Source organism: Varroa jacobsoni, unplaced genomic scaffold (genome assembly GCF_002532875.2).
Source record: "Varroa jacobsoni isolate VJ856 unplaced genomic scaffold, vjacob_1.0 scaffold_1472, whole genome shotgun sequence".
Lineage (NCBI taxonomy): Eukaryota > Metazoa > Arthropoda > Arachnida > Mesostigmata > Varroidae > Varroa > Varroa jacobsoni.
The window spans coordinates 374555-393480 of NW_019214374.1; the positions used below are offsets into that span (position 1 = coordinate 374555).

The 18926-nt window shown below is 41.5% G+C and overlaps 1 protein-coding gene across 6 annotated transcripts in view; it reads left to right on the forward strand.

Annotated features, from left to right (window-relative positions):
* The window catches only part of LOC111270411 (epithelial splicing regulatory protein 1), a 61471-nt gene that overhangs the window by 951 nt on the left and 41594 nt on the right, over positions 1-18926 (forward strand). For 2 of the 6 annotated variants that reach the window (XM_022850623.2, XM_022850622.2), the window contains exon 2: positions 15537-16244. In XM_022850623.2, coding sequence (XP_022706358.1) covers positions 16116-16244 — 129 coding nt within the window. In that variant the 5' untranslated portion in view covers positions 15537-16115. Of the gene's footprint in view, positions 1-6226; positions 6684-11361; positions 12095-15536; positions 16245-18926 lie in introns of those variants that run through there. The other 4 variants (XM_022850624.2, XM_022850621.2, XM_022850620.2 and 1 more) reach the window with 4 other exon arrangements.

The following is an 18926-nucleotide window of genomic DNA, read 5'->3' on the forward strand; positions in this document are numbered from 1 at the left end:
GCACGCACACACACACACACACTGCAGACACACCCAAACACACACCCACACACACACCCACACACACACACACGCACACGCGAACACACACACACACACACACACACACACACACACACACACACACACACACACACACACACACACACACACACCCACACACACACACACACACACACGCACGCACGAGCCCGCACGCACACACACTCACTCACACAAAGACACATAAACACATGCAAGACACAAAGTCAACAGCGTTCAGTTAACCTTCAAATTACGTCGTGTTGTTTGCTAAACGAGACGTTAGGATCGTTCGTTCGTTATTTGTATTGGGTTGGCAAAGCGTGCGTATAGTATCGAATAAATTCATTTAAAATTGTCACGTTACAAATATTAGATGAATACTTTTGAACTACGTGTCGCTAGCAGACGAAATTTAGCCGCTAGACATTTCGAATGAGTTCAGAAGAACATCTTTTTGTCTTGAAAATCAACGCTCAGTCGATAGGTTTTCGTTTAATTGAAGCCCTAGCGTTACGGAGAACCGACGAACACCGATGAAAACCTAAGCAAAAGCATAGTACGTAGATGATGCATATATTTTAAGGATACCGATTGGAGTTTTGAAGACCGGCGGTATCGAGACTCGAAAGACGATAATGTGTTACCGCAATAAACAAGGCTTTCATAAGAGTCTGAAGTCTAAGGGCTCTATAAACCAAATCTAACATCTCACATATAACATGCTATAAAATTATAGTTTAGATACTGCAAGAGTGGAAACTGAGCGAAAAGTAAGCTGATGTCGTCCCAGTTGGAAGTGCCTCCATGCCCAATTTGCGGAACTTTAATTAACAAACAGCCCACCTGGACCATACAGTCGCCAGTTGACAAGGCAGGTTTCAATTTTTATCGCCAGCCGGAGAGCGATTAGGTGAGAGAATAGTATCAATCTGAGGAGCAATCAAGCTCTGTGGCAGTGTTGAATAGGTTCGGACGTAAGACGATAGCAGAACTTATAACGGACATCTGCTACTATCAGGTATTGATCGAAAGTGAAAAAATGAATGCCTTATCTCCTTACGATAATAGTGAACCACTGGCACTGCAGTCTAAAGCACGCGTGATGACAATACTAAACCTTATCGTCATGCCGGAGTCACATCTTCGGTTGAGCGAAGATTAGCTCACACCGGTTGTGATTTAATCCCACACCCTAAATTGGGGGAAACAATTGGGGGAACCTAGTCCACGATCAATTTATTTCAAGAAGCCAGAGATCCGGAAGTTTCCACTGGGAACGTGAATCATAAGTACACAGCTGTCCAAAAACTGTAATATATATATATATATATATATATACATATATGTATATATACGAGCGAACATGATATATTCGATACGCCGGAACAAGTGTGCAATAAAACAAAGTAGAGTACTTTTAACAGAAATTAGAAAATCATGATTTTAGCGCAACTGGTTCAAAAGCTAGTCAGTATCAAGGTCTGCCGGTTTTGCGCTGTAACAGCTTAGTAGATAGAAAAAGCTAAATTCAAACAGCTCTGCCATGCGACCGTATTCTTTATAGGACGGTAGTTCGCTATGGATGTATGGCGTTTCGATAATTTACACGAAAAAGTCGAAATTTCGCCTGATGCTTTTTCCACTGCAACGGATCACCTGTAGGGAAAAATCGGCATAGCATTGCCAAGGTCAAAGGCTAAGCGCTATGAACAATGGTTCAAGTCAATAAATTTGACCTTTTATTGTCCGTGTTCCTTCCAGCTCTTAATAATTATTAAGTTCAAGTAACATTCATTCAAACATACAAATAGCGTTAGTCTGAAGAGACTGAGACCAACCCAGACTTACCCATGTAAGTAAAACACAATTACTATAGAACAATAGCCCAAACTATCACAAGCGGTGCTAACAAAAGTTGAATACTTTAGGGCTTTTCATGCAGCTTATGTAAAATGGTAGAAGGTCCCATTGCAAAGATGGCTGAACAAATAGAATTGTGTGTTTATTATTAAGGGGATATGTGAAAAGCCGGCAATGGCAGAAATCAGATGTAGTTTGATCTGTGACGGATGCGTACGGTAATTTAGGCGTTACATAACAGCAAAACGCATGTAACTATGAAGCAGTAAAAGCTATTGAATACTGGATATTCGAAGAGATTTTCAAATGTCCAAAACTAATAAATTCAACAATTAAGTCTAAGTATTGAAATGTAAACATGTAGACGTTCAATGTTTTGATATGTTATATACAGCCATTATTGAACATAGAACAAAATAAAGAAGTATTTTGGCTGATTGAGCTCGGCATGGGACGAAGATGTTCCTACCATTTTTCAGCCACCACTAAGCGCGTACTAGATTTTTTTGTTCTACATGCTATTATTCAATGCAGGACCGTACATTTTTACAGTATCATCACCCAAACAATGAAGGGAATCCACCTCAAATCTCTGTGCTTTGTACCCTGGTATCTTACTGGAAAAAAGCAAGTTCAGAAGCAATCATAATATCGCCTGTAAATAGAGAACGCATTCTATATTTTCTTTGATAGCAAATTACTGTTGTAGAAACTTGTTTCTAATTTGACCGATTTAAAACAAATAAGTTATATCACCATGCGATATTCAGTATAATAGAAAACGTCTCATATTATTTTTAGTAATTGTTGAAGATATGACCACGAACTGGGTGGTATGTTATCTGTTTATAGTGACGTGAGGTTTCGTGATTTTTTCAAAGTAGGTGTCTTTCCTCCTATTGACTTTAAGATTACCTTAGTTCGGCATTAGTCAATAAAATTATACGCCATATATATATATATATATAGAGTAGTAGATCCTGCATGTCAAGTTGTTCACGCTGTCATCTGTCGGACGTTCGGCTTTGTGGGAAGTTCGACATATTAAACATATATTTGCCACCTTGGACTTGCGTCTACTAAATGAGACTTTTCTTTGGTTGGCGTTCTCCCAAGTTGGAATCACCAGTATAAATTTTTTTCGTATAAAATTTCGTGCCGACTTCTTATAGGTAATGACACATTGGGTTGTGTCGCCGATTGACTGCGACATGAAGAATGTAGGTTTGAAACATGCTTGAGGTGTGGAAGCCTCAATGTACCTAGTCCGTCCCTTTGCGTTCAAAGGGAATATGGCCATGGAGCAGAAACAAGATGGTGTAGAGATCCGCCTTCTTTTTTGCCATTGTAGAGCATCTACAGTCCAATTAGTAAATCAGTCGATGCACAAACCATTGAAGAAAACATTGCTGCAATCATAAACAATACACAGGAGTATTTCTGTTATCCTAAATAAGCGTATATATATATATATAGTTATTAAAAATGAGAACGGGTGATTTTTAGTCACAATGTAAATAAACCCCCCTTTCTCGAAAGAAGGAAAATAACCCTTTTATGCTTCGATTTCCACCAATTGAAGCAAAAGATGATGTTCGGCTGTAATCAACTACGTCTGTCCCAGTTTAACAAGAGCATCATCATATTAAAGCTTGAGTTAAGGCATCATTGAGATTAAACATCCAGAGTAAGAACTGAGGCGTGACATAGAAAAGGCTTAAATTCTAGAGCTAAATATACTTGAGCTTTGCGTGTCGTAAAAATGTATATGCTTTTAGATGTTAGCAAAACTAATCCGGATAAAGCATGGCTTTAAAAATACGTAAAAGAAGCTAGGTTTTCCAGCGAGTTTTTTAATCGATTGCAGAAGATCTTGCTTCAATCTAGTGTCACAAAGTGGTGACTTATAATGGCATTGGGGCTACGAGGAGGTTTTTTCGAAGAAATTCAATCAATTACTACGAAATTTCGCTTACGTTAAAAGAAACTTGCACTAAGTTTGAAGTTTTTTGTGCGAAGAAAAATGATGCTCATAAAGTAAGTGGCCGTAGTAGGGCCATTGTAACCAAATTTTTCGATAGAAACGTCTACGATATGGGCGAGTGGCAGTGAAATGAATAGGTATTTAAAAATGAACACTGAGCCTTCTTACTACAAAGAAAATATTGAATAATGGCATTTTAGGATGCCTAGGTGCCACTCGAGTAGATCTCTTAAACGTTGCAAGCCCGCAGCCTTATCACTTTTAAAATTACAAATTTTAATTTCGCTCAGAAAATAAAATTTAATTATTACGTCCGAACGCTGCTTGGCACTATCTAGGTACGCTTTAATATCACATCCATCACATTTAAACGATCCGAACCCACTTTCAGGTTGAAAATGTGCCCAATAATGCTCCTAACACTCTTGTGAAAGGATGAGCCCCACAATGACCTTTCACTGAGACAACATGGCACTTCAGTTATGCAATAGCCTGAAGTGCATTACATTGGCATCGAGCGGTATATACGAAGAGGTAGATTTGTATACCAACTACTCAGGCATATTATGTATTCTGCTCACTTTACTAAGAGCTAGATCACTTCTTTGATTCGGTGAAAAACCCTATACTAAGAGAAGTGACCAGTTGTTGTCAGTTACCGACGCAACATGCTTCAGTGAAGTTGCGCGCTTCGGTCTGCAAAAAATTAAACAGTCTGAAGAAATATCCCATTTTTACAGTTTGTGAAAACACAGACCCTACCATTTTATACCAGAATACCACATTGACTAGGAACTTTCTAACCTGGTATTTTTCGAAATGCTTAGGTTGTTCGCTCGTCAGTATATGCCGAACCGTTTCGTATCTGCTGAAGCATAGTGCTACAGTAATATTTAACTCTATAAATAATGTTTCGGTATTATTTTAACAAACCTGTTAGCATCTCAGAAAACTATAGTACGCCATCTTTCCAATATGGCAGAAATGAATAGCTATATTAGTGCCCGCTTACCTTATTTATAGGAACTGCTACCGTTAAAAACCGTCCGTTTGATAGGACAGCTCGTCTAGAATACATGCCTATGCTGTCACTAGCATTTGCTACTTGCCTTTTTGTACATGTACTGACAAACAGCGGTCCGATACAAGTACAGAACGTGAACCGAAGTAGTTCGCCCTGGTACCTCTCATAGGATATTCTAATAGGCTTGAATTCATCGAAAAGATGTTGAAGTCAACTTACAATTAGCGATCTATTGAAAAACAAAAGTGCCTCACGCACTAGCTCTAGGCCTCTACATACATATAGAAAGAGATCCAAGAGCCTCTAGTACTTCACTTTTCCATTTTCGAACCAGATAACTTTTTTACGCTGTGGGGGAAGTAGTCTTTCGTCGATCGTTATTTTCCATTTTACGTGCAGTAACAAGAAGATTCGTTCCATCTCAATAAAATATCAGTTTCGTCCAATCTACCCAATTATATGCGCAAATGATCTTAACCTTCTAATTACTTATTTCTGCACGTTCTAAATAGCGCGCCGCAACCAACAGCATACACAAGTTACGTAAATTACAGGGCTTTGCAAGTTCACCTATTTTTTAGACACATAATATTGCTATGATTTTCTTAAGAAGCTACCCCAGTAAACAATTTACGAATTACATAAACTGTAAATGACTGTTTCAACTCGTCAAGATTACAAGGGCTGACGTAAGTATTCTCTTAGACCTGTATGCCATTACGGTACCATATACAAAGCGTTCTAAAGTGGCGATAGCCCATTTGTATTTAAAAGCGGCGATGCCTTTCCATATTTTTGGTCCGTTTTTATCAGCTGGCCAGGGTCAAATTCGTGTATGAATTTCTGGCAAGATGTCGCACTTGGTGCAACGAATTGTTCGTTCAGCCATTTGTTTGACTGTATAACATGTGAACATTTGTCAGGTGAGCAGTGAAAGTCTATCTGTGTTCAGTGCCGTACCATTGGTGCTTCAGACGCCATTTCCTAGTTAGTCGCTGATTCGGTTAGCCGTCAGCTACGGTCGAAGAGAATGGGGCGACTACAGCCGTGTATACATAGGCACAATAGGCTTCGCGCGAACGGACGGCCTCCGCTTGAACACCTCGGCTGTCGGTGTATAGCTACCTTCTATCCGGCAGCTTTAAGCGGCGAACTTCGTATCCGTTCATTGTCCGTCTAGTGGGTTCTCGCGTCAGCTAAGAGTGCCGTTTGGCGTAGGGGGTTTGATGAGAAATAAAGTGGGAGAGAAGAATAGTCGATATTAGTAGACTGAGATGGGAGATCGCGGTCTGGCCGGATCGCCGGAGATATTCACAGAAAATTTTGGGGTAGCGCTTCTGCTATTCGGCGATGAGTGACTTCAATTTAACAACGTGGTTGCCCTCTCAGTTCTTATGTTACGGATCGTCTAAAGCGGCCAGTGGGGTCCCCAACTGGATGAAACCTCGTCGGCGCCATCGACGTGAACGTCAGGGTAAAAATAGATCGAAAAGAGTAATCCACTCTAGTCGCTCGTGTTGCCCACTTACCACATAGCGTTAATATCGTTAGTTGCATCTTTGTATTTGGTCAATTATCGGATAACTGTATGCGAAAGTGGACTGGTAAAACATGCCACCGATCACTTTGGAAAATTTCCTCAAGCTGAACCGTTAGTGCTTGGATGCAAAAGCTGCTTCAAGGTGCATCTGGGTGCCCGACAATCTGCTTAGAAGATCAAGGACTAAAAGTGTGTTTTGTGCAAGGAAACATACAGATTACAGTGTAAAGTTTCTCGGATGGTTAATTAAGGTTAGACACCTTGAGAATCTACTAGTGTACATTTATTCTACTCATAATAAATTAAGACGACTTCAACCAAGTCCACGCATATGATGCAAAAAACGGATAGCTTAAATATAAACGAGAAAGATGTTCAATTATTGTGAGACAAACGTTTTTCTAGCATACACGACAGGCACATTGAAGTCAGATAGTGCATCCACGGCCGTTCAAATGGTAACAGGAAGATGTTCTCGAATGACGCTCAAGTTAGACAACATGAACGTTGAACAAAAAGAAGGTTTTCGTTTGCCCTAGCCATTAATTTCAACTTCTGTCGCTTCTATAGCGCAAATAATCTCTGCTTAAAATGGCTATGTAGAACATCGAATATGTCTTTTACCTAGACAAATCATTGAGTTCTCGTACCCTATGAGAACACAGACTTCCATCAGCTGCTATAGGCGCGTGCTAAAATTCCGGTTCAATACGTATCTTAGATATAGAGAGATGTTTCTGTTTTGCCGACACAGTAAGATGTCGTAGATCGTAGAGCGGTTTGAGTTTTGGTCAAACGTTAACCAAGTGATTTTTTCCGAATGCCGTTAGCTGAAGGTGATGGCAGAGACGGTAGTCTTCTTTCTAAATTATCAAGGTAAAAATGAATGAACTCAAATCAAGCACAGAAACTGTCCTATCGAGTCACTGTTACCAAGATCCTCTTCAGCTTTTGGATTAACGAACTTGGCAGGCCATATTCTGCCTTTCGGCTTGACCATCTAGTCGAGCTTCATACGAGATGTGATTTGGTAATATACTATAACTAACATATTTATCACAATGACTTCCCACTTCTAAAAGCATCAAAGTTTTTTTGTATCGTATCTTACAATAGATCATTGGACCCAGCTCGGTTCATGGAAAAAGCCTAAGACTTGCAATAAATATATACAGAGATATGGTTGTTGCTTTCACGTTAGACACCAGATTCTAGTAATTTTGATTTGCTCATATGTATAGCGTGTACCGTCAAACCGATATAGTTTTGGATGCATTTGTATAAACACTCACTTCTTGTAAACCCCTTCATTTTGACATATCTATATACAAAGAACGTCTCAGTAGTCTACTTCTAAATTCGACCTGAACACTGTTTTGTGACATGCTGACGACATCACTCACGTTCAAAGGCTGTATACACTGAAACATATACAGTGAGAACAGGTCGAGATGTTCCTTCGGCCTGATTGTCTACTAACTATTCATTGCTATGAATAGTTAAGATCTCCTTTCTCTCATTTCATGTGCCGCACTCAAAGGTTTCTTCAAGTAGTACTTCGTTTTGCAATCTTATATTTTCGGGTAGTAAATTCTGTTGCTTAATAATAAATATCTAACGAAGCACTTTCGTAGTTCTCGCTGTAGGCGCAAGGGTAAAAAAAAATCTAGTATTTTATCGAAAGATTTAGCATGTCGACAAGGTTGGCATTGGGTTGAAAAAAGTTACCAGAAATTTCACTCATTAGGCCGGCCCTTAAATCACGATAGGCCGTCAGCAGTTGAGCAGCCGACAAGAAGAGAGCGTCAGCAAGCGTGCAGGCTCCTGGAGCATTCACTACGAATAGCTTTCGTATTTGTTTGTTTTTTGTCATAATGAAAGGAGGGTGGCTTCTTTTGCGAATCATCCGAGAAAAACAATAAAAATAAAATAAACTATTTCATGTTGCGACTCCAAGCTTTCTCTCTGTCCCGTGAGCTAGCTCATAACAGCAACTAAACCTCCGACCGCGGCATTTTTAAAACAACTCAAAAATCATCGCGACCGTGTCGCACCGGTTACCAGTTGCAAGCGCATTGCCTTGCGACATAATGATGCAAGCTTGTTGAAATATGTGCCTTGAGAGTATATAATACGTAGTTCCTTGTGGGTCGCTGGATAGTGTGAAAGATCGAAACGCAAAATAGTCAGAGTCCTAGATCTCCCAAGTACTACATAAATTGTCCTTCGATTCAGCGAAAAAAGACTCGCATTTATAATTAAGTCTCATCTTAACAGGAGCTAGATGAATGGCTGGCAGTTATTTCTCTAACGTGCACATGTCTAAGCATATCGTACAAATACCGTAAACAAAAGAGATGCATAGGATTTGGACCAATCTGTGTTAGTGGGGTCTAATTTGGTTTAAATAATGATAGTGCACGGTAGAGGCAGGTCTTACGTTCACACAACTCGTACCAACAAGCACGGAAGTGCGTTTCCCTGCGATTGATACTAGAGATGTGGCCTTAGCACGTCGATCGGATCGCCAAAGCATGATCGGAACGAAGTTTGGACACCTGGTTGTCGGTTATCTTCGTTGTCCAGTCGTATGGATGGAATTGGCACCAAGAAAGTGACTGTTAGCCAATCTGCCTGTCTATCTGTCTAGCTGGATCGTTACCGAATTTCTATTGAGCGAGCACTACGACGCCCAGGACGATAAAATGATTGACAGAGGCAGCGAAATATCAGCTTCGTTTCAAGTTTAGTTACGACATGGCGTTGATCGGCGCATTTTTATCGCTGTTGGTTTGTTTTACTTTTTTCTGTCTTGTTATTGAACGCTGCTACCATTATGGTGTCACTGTGACTGCCATAAAACTAACGGAGTCGTCGATGCAAATGGTCCGCAAAGTTACTGCTGAAGTGAGATCTGGGTGTGCGCGACTTTAGAAACTTCCTCTGTTCGATGCGGCCTGATGTGCACGCGGTGTACAACAGTTTTTGAGCGTCGTTTGCGATAGCTCGTCGGTACGGCTCACGCCGCGCTAAGTCCTCTTGTTCCTGCCGCGTTTCCCCTTTTCTTTCGACGGACATGAGTCGTTATCGTCATCGCTGTTGTTCATGTTGGTCAAGCAAGCAAGCAACGCTGGGCGGGGCAAACGATGGTCCTGTGCCTTTGATGGCATCGTGAACGTGAATTTTCTGTGGTGGTCATCAACTTTTGGACACCTCTAGCAACTTCTCTCTGTTGTGTACGGTTTCGACCATCATTTGGTCTACCTTACCATAAAATTTATTCCATCCGAACGTCAACGGAACATTCGGTTCAGCTCCGGAGTGCAATGGCAAAACGCTTGTTAAACGTGCAATGTCTGAAATTTCTCTCGAAGAGGGAGCTACGCCATCAACGTCACTCGCTCACTTACTAACATCAGCCGTAGCAACAAAAGTTGTTATTGTAGCAATTGGGTTGTACCGACGGTCGACAGTCAGAAAAGCAGACCCAAAGTCTACGTAGTTGTTGCGTTCAATGGCAGAGGCAAACGAACTAAGACCAGCCCTAGCGAATGCTACAGATGAAAAAATGATCGTTTCCACTATTAACAAAAGTTACCTGAGACAGCTTCAGCTAACGACTTAGAGCAAAACTGTTTCGGACAAGCGCTGCTCGTTTTTTTCTCTCTCCTTATTCGCAACTATTATATAAAATACATCAAGCAGAGCGAAATAACACAAAATGTAAATTATCAAACGACCTGCGTACGTAAATAGCAACGCTCGAACCTAATATACGTGTCAGTTGAATTGTCACAGAAAGACGTCTAAGGATAGGATTCGGACATTAACGCCTGCTTGAAGCTTTCGAAAGTGCTATGTCCTCGGATCGTTCGCTGTTTTGTACAATTGAAGTCTCTAGAATTTGGCTCTGCTTGTTTTACCGACGATTTATTGAATGTAAACGTTCAAGTTTTTTTTTTTCCTTTTAATGGGACTATTCTGTTCGATTGAAGATCTTGTTTTGCTGCCCATAATAAGAATTGTGATCAACAAATATTGGGGTGTCAATTTGTGTGCGGCAACGTTGATGTTCGTAGCCGGCGAAGTAGAGAAGCAGTCGTCGAGGCGGCGGCGAACGCTTTTGGGAACGGCGTGTCGCAAGGATGTAGTAACTATGGCGCTAGCAGCACCACGTTGGCTGGCAAAGAACTAGTCGCCATTTGCTGTTATGTAGTTGTAGTAGTTAAAGCAGCCGCAATGTTGGCGTTGACCCTCTCCGTTGGTGCGACGAGGCTGCCGTTGTTGCGCTCGCCGTGCACTCGCGTCTTCGTCGTTGCCGTCAGCGTCATCGACGTGCCGTCGCTGTCGCCGCCGCCGCCGCCGCCGCCGCCATCGCCATCGCGAACATTGAGCGTCGTACGATCCCGAACGGACGGGCCGACGGACGGACGAACGAACAGACAGGAGATTGGCTTTAGCGTCCTACGTTGGCGCACAGGCGCTCGCGCTGAACAGAAAAGGACAGACCAACATATCGACAGAGGGAAACAGAAGAGAAGGAGGGGGAAACAACGACAACGACCGTCACCATCACCAATATTAAATAACAACAACGCTACCGCCGCCGCTGCCGTCGTCGTCGTCAACATCAACGACCGACCGAACGACCGACCGACTGAAACAGTGCCAAGCGAGCGAGCGAGCGAGCGAGCGAGCGAAGCCAGGTGCTGGAGGGTCATAGCCCGTCAAATAGCCGCAGCGACGACGGCAGTGGCAGTGGTCGCCGCCGCTGCTGCTGCTGCTGCTGACGCAGGAACAGAACAGGAGAAGGAGACTGTGGCTGCCATAGCAGAACTCAAACGAGCGGACCTGCTGCAGAAACATCATCGTTGTCGCGAATCGTCGTCATAGCAGCAATGGAAACGGCAACCTTAACATACAGAAATGCGCCGATACTGATGGCGACTTCTGCTGAAGCTGAAGCGGCCGCTGCTGTTGTCTGTCTCTCCGTCCATTTGTCTATGCCGGGAAGCAGTAGCGCTGTTACACGGCTACGACATTCAACGTTGAGCTGAGAGAGCGACGTTGAAGCGGCTGCCGCGGTCGTCGTCGTCGTTGTTATCGCGTGTCTGCCAATTGATAGTCGGTCAGCAAGTGAGTCGCGTCAGTTGTTGTGCTCCTTCTGCTGCCGTTAGGACTACCGTCGTCAGCGCGATCACTCGGGATAAAATTGTAAAAGCTAAGCGGACAACTGGCTGGACACGGAACCCGACACATTGCACGTTTGTATGTTGCAATCGTTGTTGATAGTGTAGTAAAACATAATGCAATTAGACAACTTTGTGAAAAGCGACAGAAAGAAATGAGAATAAGGCGATGTGTTTTTGATTCCCTCAAACTTGTTGAGGAAATCCTCTCAGCGAAGTGATAACGTGCAAGAAGTGAAATAATCTTAAGGACGGAAAGGCGCTGCATCGACCGTAGTGAGAGAAAATGACGGGCTGGGAAGTTTGAAGGTGCGCAACATCCGGAGCTCGGTCCTGGTGCCGATCGCCATAAGGTGACAACCTGTCGTCGATACTTCGTTTGCTTTTGGGCAATTCATATGCACGTTTATCAAGAGGTTTTTTTTCCGCATGTCGAGAATCAAGCTGTTCGAGCAATTGATTTAAGTACACAGGTATTGTTTCTCGTATATCTATCTACTTGATATACCCTATCGGAGGAATAGCGTGCCATATATATATATATATATATATATATATATATATATATTGTACAAGATCGACGACACACACACACACGGATTTCAAGACAACTAAGTATCATAGTAAGCGTATGTCTTTAAGGATAGAGATAGATTGTATGGTGAACGGTGATTGGGATCTCTGACGGGTAGACTAAGAGTGGAAGTCTTCTGGCTTTATTTAGACATAACAAAATTGGGCTTTTCAATTGCATAGGCATAACAAGCTCGTTATTGAACGGGAGTCCGAAGAGTGTAGTGAAGAACTACATAATTACAAACTAGCAAAATCATAGTGTTCAGTCTTGTCAGATGTGTGACTACTAAAAGCCGATAGCAGATTTCTCCACGGTTCCACGGCTGACCGGTTACACCGCCTACAAGCCAATCTCTCTACATAACGCAATGCTGTAATGAACTGCGATCTTCGTTTTCACAAAGTAGGCAGCTGAACAGCACGGGATTAGCCAGTGGTGTTCAGTCAACTCTGTCATCATAGTATGGCGACAACATTGGTATTAATGGTTGATCGAATGAGTGAATGTAATGGGGCGGCCTATCGGAGCTTATCTATCTAAAATAAAGACACTTAATGCGGCGCTAACAGGAATTCCGCGGAGCAATGGACACGAACGCCGTCTCTGCTTCATTGTACAGCTCGTGTAGCCGGCCGGCAGAAACGAAGAAAAATCTTCCCTTCCTAGCCAATCTTAGCCAAAGCTCCCTATTTACTTCACTCTAATGTATAGCGCGCATCTTTCGATATGAATATAAAGATGCTCTGTAAACTAAATCCCGTAGCATTTATCGTTGAAGGCAAGGGGAAAGGACGACACTTCGGTGCACGTAGGCTTCGGAATCTTTCCAAATCTTAACATGTGCTTGTACTCCGAATTCTAATATGGTAACTATCGGCACTATAACGTAGAACGAATTGGTTGGCTTCTGCTTCTTTCTGCCATATAGTTAATGCTCGATTCGCGTCCGTTTTGATTTTATCCTACGGTTATCGTTATGGCCAGAAGGTGGTGCCCGCAGGTGTTTAAGTTAATAACGGCCCCGCAAAAGACCTCGACACGCTTCACTAAACAACAGCCGAAAGTGAGTCGGTGTTTAATGTGTTTCGGAGGAAGCATATGAGCGATTTGCACCAGCCCAACATGTTTCCTCAGCTAAATGTGTGCCGTTAGTGTGCCATGTGTGCTGCATGTGCCCAACTTTAGCCAAGTGGAATGAACTTTAGCGAAGCTCACCCGTTTTTTGAAATTCAACTTTTACCATTACCTACTAAAATAAAAGTTCGTACCTTTTTGAACTCATATATGTCCTATAGTAGTCTTGGGCCCAAGTGAAGGCAGGCATAACAGTTCATTACGTATAAACAAACACTTATGTGTACTAATAATTAGCAAATTTGAAGCCGGCATATTTTAGTTGCTATTATTGCTTGGAAAAGCGTAAATCAGTGTAGAAGTGTAGGATCTAATGCGTTCTAGTAACAGTACAAAGGGTACGTCAAGGCACAAGACAGCCCCCTAGACAAACCCGAGAAGGGAACGATTGAATCTGTGAGCTGCCTTCTCCAACGTCCGTTCATACTTCACCCAGGTCGTAAACGCAGCTGTGTCCAACAGTTGTTTTTTTTATGGATGGAATAAGGGCCGATTTTCTACAGGGGCCATTAAATACCGTCAGAGTTGCATTCGTTTCATCTGACAGTCCACTCAAAGTCATCACGAAGCCCACTGATAGTGCCGAAGCTGATGTCGTGACAAAATTCGATGTAGAGAGATGGTTTGTCTAATAGTCGGTCAAATCAACCTATTGGCTGTATTAATCTGTAACGTATCAGTATAGATAGCCTATGGCTGTTATGCATATCTTGCCGTAACGGAACGTTTCATTTCGCAGTTTTGTGGAAAGTATCTGTTTCGTGATATTGCTGAAATCGATCACAGCGGCAAAATATCTAGAAGAGAATAGCCCGTCTAGAAACCTGAACTTATCCGACATGTACATACAAACTGTGTAGAGCACTTTTCTTCGGACCATTATGCCTTGAGCGTAGTAACTTGCCCTTCTGTAAAACCCTTAACTTGCCAGCATTTAAAACGTAGATGACACAAAAAAATCTGTCACTCTATAGCAGTAATCGTGGGTCATTTCATCATTTCGACTCTGTGCCCGCTTCAGATCTTGACAGTGCCTAAACGAACATTTATTCTATGGACAACAAACAGCTGTTTGCTTACTCGAATCATGTCGACTTTTTTTTTATGTGCTTTTGATAAGGTAAGCATACGTTGACGGCAAAACGTGTTCCTAGGAAAGAAATATTTACATTATAAACGAGCACAAAAATAAATACAGTCGCAGACGAACCTCGAGAAGAGTCGCTATCTGCAACTCTGATATGAGCAAATCTGATAACCTAAGTTGTTTTGTAAAACTATAATAAATAAAACGATATTTCAATATATCGATTAAGTGTAAGAACGTTATCACTGTGTTATTGACCTAAGCAATTTTCTCTGCCTGTAACAATGCTTAGCCAAAAGGCTGTATTTCCTTATAGATCTAGACGAAAAGTATAGGATTATAACGACTTGCGAAACCGCGTATCAGATATTTGGCATCGAACATCTATATACAAGTGTTTATAATAATGTTTATGCGATGAATCCTTTGTAAGGCAGCACACGTTACTACAGTACGGGTATTTTTTTGGGCTCATACTACATTTAGATTCCCCTATTCGTCTATCACTGTATCACCATGGCTATGCCGTTTATGTTGTGATTTTTTCATAACCTCTTCACGAACACAAATTTAAACTTACTACTAAGTGAAAGTTTAACGTAATAAGAGAGAGAGAGAGAGAGAGAGAGAGGGGGGGGAGGGAGACTAATTAACATATACGATGTGGCGTTTAAATACTGATGTATCAGTGTGTATGTTGTTATGATCGGGAACATATAGCATCTGTCGAACTTCAAGACAGATAAAAACACGCTGCTTTATTAGAGTATATAGGTCGCTATAATAGAAATCCAACGGTCCATTTTTTACATCGTAGTTCGAAGGTGGTATATACGGCAAGTATTATAATGCGTTTTTTTTTCATTTTATACTCGTTTTCTATCTTGGCAGTCTGTGTATACAAACAATGTTTGGTGTCCCGAAAGAGGTTATTGGACTTTCAGCCATCTTTTCGTGACTCCTTCAAGTGAACAAAAAAAAAGAATCATTTCACGTATTTTACAATAGATGTGCGCGTATGTCTGCCGTTTTCCCTTTTTGCTGGGGAAAGCCATTGTTTTTCTTCTTTATAAGTTTTTCTAAGTTTCGTGTGCAATGTGTGATGTCCCTTTCACAGGGTGGCTTGGTGGTAATTTGGTGATGCGTGATTGATGTTAACGGGTCTCATCTTATGCTTGCGCTGCTCCCTCTATCTCTTGAATCGAATAGAAAACTATCATCATGGTCATAGTGAGGCCGGTGCTAGAATAGATCAGAAATTCTAAAAAAATCAAGCAAAACTACCTGTTAGTGCCTTCATTGATCTTTCGCGCACCGTTAAGGAGGAGAATGGTATGCGAAACGTTGTCGGTGGTGCAAGCGCTTGATGAACTTTGAGGTGAGCGGTGAGGTTCGGTACGGTACGTTGAGGTGAGGTGAGGTGAGGTGAGGTGCAGGAGCTCGTCAGCCTGTTCCGCGTGTGATGACAAGCAAATGGTTGGTGAGGTGAGAGGAAAAGAGCCAACTTAGTGTGCACCTGGTAATTGAACTTTGTGCAGATCTAAAGGAGGAGCGAATAAAAGGGGCTTAATTCAAAAAATTTACTTGGTGTTGGTGGGTGGTGCCACGAGTGTTTGAAGTTAAGGTGTCAGGGGCAACGAAGTGTCAGCTGGGCGTGTATCTGTAAATACGAAGTGGAAGAAAGCAATTAAACACAATGGAACATCCTCGCTATGCTGTGCTGCTCTGGGCGGTGACGGCGGGCAGTCAGGGTGAATCTCTAGGATCGGACGAGACTGACACGGTAGCTATTGGATGGTGTGTCGTAGACCTCGCCAATATAAAGGTGAGCGAATACAAGCGCAAGATTATTTTCGCCATTAACGACCCCATGTGTCAATTGAAGCTTTGCCCAAAACATACTGATAGAAAAAATGTCACATCAACATGTGGCACTAAGCATGCCATATTTTAAATATTTCAGTGCTATATTATTTTAGAGTACGAGCATAGGGGTGTATTGCTACCGGAAACAAGGTAGAAACTAAGAAAAAACTTACTTAATGAATTCCATATAGATATATACGCGGTCCATGTACATATTAATAAGGCTCAATTAGTTTGCTATTCATAAAAGTAATTCTATTTTGGTCATCTGTGTAGTTAATCGTTAATAGTTCCACACGAGTGTTCCATCCGATGTGGTAGAACTATTTCTAGCCGTTGCAGAGCTAAGTGGTAAAGCCGAAACTAACTGATATAGCTGGTTTGGTCCGCTGGAAAACTTGGGCGCATTGCGGATGCGTTCGAGCAATGACGAAATCCTGCGTTTCAAAGAAGACAATTTACTTGATAGAAGGGCATTCTAATCAGCGGTGCCGGATCTTAGGATATATACATTGTATCGTATGGACAAGTGGAACTAAGCAAAATAAGCCTTTCTCGATCTTATTAGTACATATCACGAGCCAGTTTTCACCTCTATTTAGTAAAATAAGTTAATACCGATCATTTTAATAAGGCGTCTATTCACTTTCCCTATTATAACTTAACTGTGACGGTAACGTGCCTGGCTATCCTAGTTCAAAAAACGTGATATTGTTCCTTGTATAATAGAGACCCGAAACACAAGCGTGTTGTAGAGCAATAGCAATTTGACCGAACGCTAGTTCGAAAAATGAACCAGCGAAGAAGATGTCAGGGGAGTGAAAGTGGTTCTTTGAACTAGAATTCGTCTATCGGCTCCAATTGACAACTTCGGCTAGAAATCCGATTTATCTTCAGTAGGTCTTCGCCTTTTTGCAGCCGTATCTCTATAGTCCCACTCGTCTATGCCCAATCTGTTGCACTGCCCTTGGGCTTATTATTACATAGTCATACGTAGTGTGAAAACATCTCAGATTGTCATTACAGTAGCATCATTGAAGGAAGCAATTTCTACCCAGGAGCACTTTTCACAAACGAATGTTTGTGTTTTTACCAAAATCAACGTGCTTTTCTTCTCAAGTACTAATACTAATATGTCTCATTATAGGCACGTCCAGGTTACTAAATAATTCCGTAGCTGAACACTAGACTAGTAACACGATGCTTAAATAGGAATATCCTGCCTGAGTAGCAAAATCAGCATAGACTCAAACTTTCCTGATCAACTACGTTGTCTGGCGTTTACGGTGAGTAAGTTCTGGCAGCAGAAGTGTTCCAATTCGATTACTAAATTATTTGTAATCGATCTTGAAAAATTTACCATAACCTGTCAGGCGGACAAGAATGGCAAACAACGAAGGCTCAAAATAATCAATAAATTCCTGTAAATTTGGGCCTGATGGGATCGTTGTTTGTTTATTACTAGTACTACTGCGCATTTATGCATTACTGTTAAAGAAAAATTAGACGTATTATGATGGATTCAGTAACAGGACAGATTCTGTCCTGGATGGTTAGCGAGATAGGGACAGACGTGTTTCCTCGCAGGTGTTCTCTTAATTACTTAACCCGTTTGTGTACTAAGCGACAGAGCTGTGCGTTACAAATTGGACCGTGCAAAAATTGTCTCGTCGTGCTGTGGCTGAGCCTGAAATGTTTGCGATTATTGCAAGATGTTTCACTATAGTTACACAATGATGTGAACTGAGGAATTATAAATCAGCAAAACTTGTCCCTGGCGCCGTCCTGCAGTGCTCGACAAGAGGACTACTTAGGGAAAGACTGGCGTCACTCGCACACAATTAAAGAAAAAGCACTTTAAGGATGTCTACACCCCAAATAACTGTAATCTTCTCTAATAATTACCTCCCCTTTTCTTCCAGGCAATCAATCTTTAATAAAGAGTTTGATAACAGTTGTCATTGTATTGGCGAACCAATCGTATGCGGTCTAACCTGTAACATCATTGATTGTCTGAACCGCGTGGAGACATGTTACAATTCAACACAAATTGAATCCGAATTGAATTAATAAGCTCTGCGTAACCGCTACAAAATTTGCTCAGAATCAGATGTAAAGCCTTTCGATTACCATGGCAACTCTGTCGAGAAACAAACTGACTTAGTGAGTTACGTATCAAAGATATAGGGTTAAAATTTTCGAAATATCATTGACATCTACGATCTTGAGGTAATCATAAATTTGGGTATTGCTCGAGTAACCAACAGCTTGCATCTTTGGCACCTGTCTCAATTTGACACATTTTAATTACAGAAACACTTCGAAGCTATGCAGCTAACTGGTCTAAGAAATGCCACTATTAACAGCATAATAAATATAGTATTATTAAGTCTGCCATTCTACTAATATCTAAGTTAGGAAAGAATTTAACATGATAATGATAAGAAAACAAGAAAAAAAAAAATGCATACATCTCGCTATTGGCTTTTCGTTGACAATTGAATTATCGTTGTAACTTTTGTGTTGGTCAAGCTCATTTGTTCTGCTTAGTCGTTGTCGTAATCTCCAAGGTAACTATTATGTTAAGGTGATACGTACGGCGTTCATGACAAGATAAGCTTGCCCTATTTACCCTTATCAA